Consider the following 6,449-nt stretch of genomic DNA (forward strand, 5'->3'; position numbering starts at 1 on the left):
GCTTTATATATTGTTAATGAGCAGAATTGACATACTGACATTTCTCTGATTACATTCCAGAATATTTATGTTTTGTCAATGTTACAGATGCACTAAAACGATACGTAAACAAATTTAAAGAGTGGTAAAGAAAATTCTCTTCTGTAGAGACATAAAATGAGCAAGGGGCAGACAAGGTCTATTTATTTACTGTTACTGAATACTGACACTATGCAAAATAATTAGGGAAGGTCAAAACACTGATAATACAAATTGCTAATTGCCCAAGTATACTGCTATGCTGACAATTAGTTTGTTAAGGATAATTGTCAAAAGGTGAAAAATCCAAATGCTTAAAGCAGTTTTTACCTCATTGTTACATAATTATGCAAACTCCATCATGCCTAGGCTAGAAGGAGATGAAAAGTCATCTCCTCCATTCCAACCACAATGTCTTGGCTAGGGAGGGAGAGAAGAGGGATTATTAACTGGACATTATCTCATGTCCCATTGTTATCCCTTTTCTTTGTATGTTATGTCTTTTGGTTGTAAGTTGGAGGACAGACAACTATTTTTTCTTATTATTTTTCTTGTACAGTCATGTACAGTCATGGCGTTGAATACCTAAATGATACAAAATCTTCACCTTAGGCTACAATGTAATACTGTAGGAGACTTCCAACCTTCCCAGTCTGAATACCATGGAACTGTCATCTCCTGCAGTTCTTGGACTCGTGGAGAAAAGTGTCAGAAGATGTGGCACCTATAGAAAGTCTGACCATGGGCACATGATGTCCGATAAAGAGCCTCCTTATAATCTAATTTGTGTTATAAGATTAAGGCATGGACTGGAAGACTAATAAAGTGTCAGCTCACCACAGCCGCTCCTGAATGAACACACAAGACTCTCTGTGATATCACCAGAAACTTTTACTGTAGGAAACATGAACATCAGAAAAGCCAAGAATGGGAGGCTCAGGCCAACCCTCCTTTATATACCCTCCCCCTCATTTGAACAGTCTCTTCCCGCTCAGTAAAACCCCGCGCAAATTCCCCGCCAAGTCCATCAGCCGTTTCTCCTCCGAGTCCTGGAACGCAGGTGTCTTATCAATGTCAGTGACCCTGAAACTCAGAGCCACATCCAGGCTCTAGTAGCAGGGTTCTGACATGGCGTCCTCCTCCCCTTCGTCCTGGAAGGAAAAGATTAAACACAACTATTGTTCTCCGCTGTCCAGAGTTCCTTTATACTTTTTTAACAGGCTGCAATGGAATACCGGGTGTACCTTTCCTAGGTCCTTTGGTAGCCTCAGCTCATAGGTCACTTCGTTTATTCTTTTTGCTACCCTGAATGGCCCTATATAGCGTGGAGCCAATTTCTTGGATGGGAACCCCAATTTCAGGTTTTTTGTGCTCAGCCAAACCAGATCTCCTTCGCCCAATTTGTCCCCCTCTCGGCGCCTACGATCCGCAAAGAGCTTGTACTTCTTTTGTGTTTCCCGCAATGCCTCTACCACGGTTCGCCACCCTTGCTTGATTTTGGCCGGCCATTCCTCGTCGGTCTGGCCCTCCCCTTCCTTCCACTCGGGTAGCCTGGGGAAAGGTGCCACCTCCTGTCCGTATACTATTTCGAATGGGGCACGACCTGTGGCCGAATGTACGGCCCCGTTAAAAGCCATCTCAGCAAACGGAAGAAGGTCCGCCCAATCATCCTGTCTATAATTGGTGTACATCCTTAAGAATTGGCACAGTGTCTGTTGGGTACGTTCGACCCCCCCGTTGGTCGCGGGATGAAAGGCCGAGCTCAGGTTCCTTTCTGCTCCTAACAGCTGTAAGAATTTTCCCCAAAATTTTGCAGTAAATTGGACTCCCCGGTCACTAATTATCTTGTCGGGACACCCATGTAGGCGATATACGTGCTTCACATACAAATCAGCAAGTTTTTCAGCTGAAGGAAGTTTTGGCAGAGCCACAAAGTGTGCCTGTTTTGAGAATAAGTCCAATATTGTCCAAATGTATCTGTGGCCTCTGCTGGGGGGTAGTTCGCCTACAAAATCCATGGCTACGCATTCCCATGGCCTCATGGGCTCTACCACCTTCTGCAATAGCCCCTGGGGCTTCCCCGGTGGTGTTTTTCCCTCTGCGCATAATTCACACTGCGTGACGTACCCCCTGGCGTCTTTCCTCATTCCGGGCCACCAGCATTGTTTGGCCAACAGTTTAATAGTCCTGGTGGGGCCTAGATGACCCGCACCCTTGTTATCATGGTACTTCCTTAACATTTCTCGTCTTAAACATTCAGGAATATACATTTTCTTATTTACAAACACCAAATCCCCACACAATTCTCCCTTTTCTTTGTTTGTTTGTAACCATTTGTCCATTCCATACGCTCGCTTCAACTCTTCCTCCCATATTTCTCCTCCCCCCGTGGAAATGGCAGTACGTTTGTTTTCTTTGGCCGCTTGTGCTCGAGTTAGTACTGCCAGGCCCCATTGCTTATCAAGAAAAATACTCCCTTCAGATTCCTGAATTCCTCCCCCGTGCTGAGGCATCCGAGAGAGAGCGTCAGCGAGTATATTATGTTTCCCCTGGAAGAATCTGAGTCTGAAATCAAAACGGCTGAAATATTGGGCCCATCTAATTTGCTTCGCTGATAGTTTACGAGGGGATCTTAGATACTGTAAATTTCTATGGTCAGTCCACACCTCAAACGGTGTTCCACTTCCTTCCAGGAAGTGTCTCCAGCACTCTAGTGCTTTTAGAATCGCTAAGGCTTCTCTCTCCCAAATCGGCCAGTTTTTTTCTGTATCACTAAACTTTTTTGACAGATAGCCACATGGCTTCAGGTTCCCCCCCTCGTCTTTCTGTAGCAGAACTGCCCCATATGCCCGGTCTGACGCATCGCAATGTAATACAAAGGCTTTAGACATATCAGGGTGCTGTAGGACAGGCTCCTCCGTAAAACGCTTTTTAAGGGCTTCGAAAGCTTCCTGGCATTCTATTGTCCAGGTCAGTTTGGCCCCTGGGGCCTTCACTTTGGCTGTTTCTCCCCTACCTTTAGTCTTTAACAAATCCGTTAATGGCAAAGTGAGGCGCGCAAAGTCCTTGATAAATGTTCTATAGAAGTTTGCGAACCCTAGGAAGGATTGCAGCTGCTTCCGTGTTTTGGGGGCTTCCCACCCCCTCACGTCTTCTACCTTCGCAGGGTCCATCGCCACTCCCTGGGAGGAAATCCTATACCCCAGAAAGTCTATCTGGTCTTTATTGAACTCGCACTTGGCAAGCTTCGCATACAGTTTTGCTTCTCTCAACTTTTGCAGGACTTCCCTGACTAGTTCTACGTGTTGCTCCTTAGTCCGAGATACTAACAATATGTCATCTAAAAAAACAAAGACTCCCTTGTACAACAATGGATGCAACACTTCGTTGATTAATTGCATGAACGCGGCGCCTCCGCCGCACAAACCGAAAGGGAGCACACGATAATTGAATAATCCGAATGCACAGGAGAAGGCCGTCTTCCACCTGTCCTCTGGTTTAATCTGCAATTTATGGTATGCTTCAATTAAGTCCAATTTAGTGAATATCTGTCCCTCTGATAACTGGGCGATCAAGTCCTTCACTAAAGGTAGGGGGTATTTATTTCCAGAACTGATTGCATTCAGGCCCCTGTAGTCAATGCAGAGCCTCAGCGTTTGGTCCTTTTTGCGCCTGAACAACACAGGCGCCCCTAGAGGGGAATTTGAAGGCTCTATGAAACCCCTCGCTAGGTTTTTATCAATGTATTTTCTCAGTTCCTCCTTTTCCCTAGCCGACATTGGGTATATTTTTGCCTTAGGAAGCTCTGCTCCTGGGACTAGCTCTATCTTCACTTCAACTCTCCGCTTCGGTGGGAAACTGTCTGCTTCCTTCTCATCAAATACGTCCACAAAATCCCGATACTCTGGGGGTAATTTATCTGCCAGTTCTGCTATCCTGATAGAGTCTTCCTCCCCCCTTTTCCCCGGCTCTCTCTCCACTTCCTGGCTCCCTTCTTCCAACTTCATCCTGAAGATCATGCTCTTATCCTCCCAGTTGATTTGCGGGTTGGCCTGCCCCAGCCATGGCATGCCTAGTATAACATTATAGCTGGCTATTTGTGATATCACAAATGACACCTTTCCTTCCCAACTCCCTATCTTACACTTTACATCTTCGGCACTGTACTTAGCTAATGATCCCGATGCTGTGGATCCGTCCAACTGCGAAAAAGCTATTGGGGATTCTAGGTTCGTTCTTTCGCATCCCAATCCCTCGGCTAATTCAGGGGAGATGATGTTCCTGGAACATCCACAATCCACAAATGCTTTGCAGGTTGCTTGTTTGCTGCCACTTTCCAGCTGAATGGGGACCACTATCATGGCTTTGTCCTGACTTACCAACCCCCCCGAGTAGTGCCTCATCGGTGGTTCTTCCTCGGCGCGTTTCCCTGCCACGGCTCTTGGTTTGGGCGGGCCTCCGCCTTCCCCTTTTCTCTGCCAGCACTCGGCAGCCCTGTGGCCCAAACGGCCGCACACGAAGCAGCCCCTCCTGCTGGTGCTCACGTTCCCTGGCGGCTCCGTTCTCCTCCCGGCTGGGGTTGATCCCTCCTTCCGGCTCCCCTCTTTCATCTGCGGCCGCTGCTGTAGCCCTCCTCGGTGCCTCCTCGCCTGGGCCAGCGATGTCTCGACGCGCCCCGCCAGCTGAATCCATCCGCGCAGTGTGTCAGGCTCATCACGATGCACCGCCCAGGAGAGGATCTCCCGCCTGAGCCCCTCTTTGAAGAGTTCTATCTTTGTCACTGCAGACCATTCCGGCACCTTTTCAGCGAGGCATTGGAACTCCTCCGCATACTCAGATACCGACCTCTGCCCCTGGGAGACGGTCTTCAACTCCTCCCTCGCCCGGATCTGCTCCAGTGGATCTCGGAAACGGGTCTCCAGGGCCCCCATAAAGCGTCGGAGTGACCCCAGACATGGGTCGCGCCGCGCGTGTAGTTGAACGTACCAGCTGGCCGCTCCCCTCTTCAACACTGCACCAATGGCCCGTACCCGGCTGGATTCCGTTCTGAAAGTGTGGGCATTGTCCTCCATATAGCCCCTCACCGTGGTCAGGAAAAAATCCAGTTCAGAGGACTCTCCCCCAAACTCGATCTTTAGTTCCTCTCGTCTCGGTAGGGGTCCCTGTGGTGGCAATCCCCAATCCTCCGCCCGTCGCAAGCCCCCTTGCGGGCCAGTGGGCCCCGCTGCTGCTTCCCTTTGTCCTGTGCCACGCCCGGCATTCGCCAGGGGCACCAGGGTCTCAGTTGGGAGCGTAGCCGGGATTCTCGGAGGCTTTTCCCCTTCGTCGTCACTCTCCTCCACCCGCGTCAGGCTCGTTTGGATCTTGGGCCGGGCACCGGGCTCCTTTCGCATTTCCCTTCCCTTCGGTGCTGGGAGGTCTGCAAAGCCCTGGCTGCTTCCCATGCTCACGTCCCACATTGAGCTAGCCCGGAGTTCCCTTCCTCGCTCCGGCTCCGCCAAAACCGCCAGGCGCTCCATCGCCCTCGACATCACTGCCAGGGTGGTCTCCATCGCCGACATCCTCTCCTCCAGAAACACCATCTTTTGCGGGCCTGGGGAAAGTGAACCTTCCTCTCCTCCGGTGCTGTCTCCCCGCACCACTCCACGCCTCTGGGTTACCCCATTTGGCTGGGCATAAGCGGTGGATGACGCCAGGGCCGCCAGCTGGTGGAACTCAGCGTCCGTCTCGGGAGTGGCCCTTTCCGACCTTCCTCCTCCGGCGCCCAAGAGCTCTTCATCCTCCACTTGCATGTTACACCTCACCGCTACAGCGGGATGGTGTCCGTATTCTTGGCTTAGTGTCAGCTCACCACAGCCGCTCCTGAATGAACACACAAGACTCTCTGTGATATCACCAGAAACTTTTACTGTAGGAAACATGAACATCAGAAAAGCCAAGAATGGGAGGCTCAGGCCAACCCTCCTTTATATACCCTCCCCCTCATTTGAACAGTCTCTTCCCGCTCAGTAAAACCCCGCGCAAATTCCCCGCCAAGTCCATCAGCCGTTTCTCCTCCGAGTCCTGGAACGCAGGTGTCTTATCAATGTCAGTGACCCTGAAACTCAGAGCCACATCCAGGCTCTAGTAGCAGGGTTCTGACAAAAGTGCTGTCTGCAAGAGATATCTCCATGCGTGTAGATAAAAGGTTGTGTTGATGGCTGTAGCAAAGGAAAACTTTGTGCCAAGTCAAAAGGGAGAGGCACCTAAGAGGAAAAAGTCTCAGGTGTTTTTACTGGAAATAATGGCTATGCTAAATTCTATGCCACCTGAACTTTTTAACCATGCATTCCTTGGATTTTGTTTTAACAGTTCTGCTGGTGACTGGATCACATCTATGGATCTGACCTTGGGCTGCTTCCTGATACATATTAATGTAACCTTTCCTTTAC

General features: G+C 49.7%; 1 protein-coding gene across 1 annotated transcript; it reads right to left on the reverse strand.

Annotated features, from left to right (window-relative positions):
• Positions 1-891: 891 nt before the first annotated feature.
• LOC134299741 (uncharacterized) lies at positions 892-6,162 on the reverse strand. The gene is made up of 2 exons (XM_062983553.1): positions 4,398-6,162; positions 892-1,169 (listed from the first exon to the last, which is right to left on the reverse strand). The coding sequence occupies exons 1-2, from the start codon at positions 5,943-5,945 to the stop codon at positions 1,128-1,130; spliced, it is 1,590 nt and encodes a 529-aa protein (XP_062839623.1). The 5' UTR covers positions 5,946-6,162; the 3' UTR covers positions 892-1,127.
• Between the last annotated feature and the right edge of the window lie 287 nt (positions 6,163-6,449).

Source organism: Anolis carolinensis, chromosome 5 (genome assembly GCF_035594765.1).
Source record: "Anolis carolinensis isolate JA03-04 chromosome 5, rAnoCar3.1.pri, whole genome shotgun sequence".
NCBI lineage: Eukaryota > Metazoa > Chordata > Lepidosauria > Squamata > Dactyloidae > Anolis > Anolis carolinensis.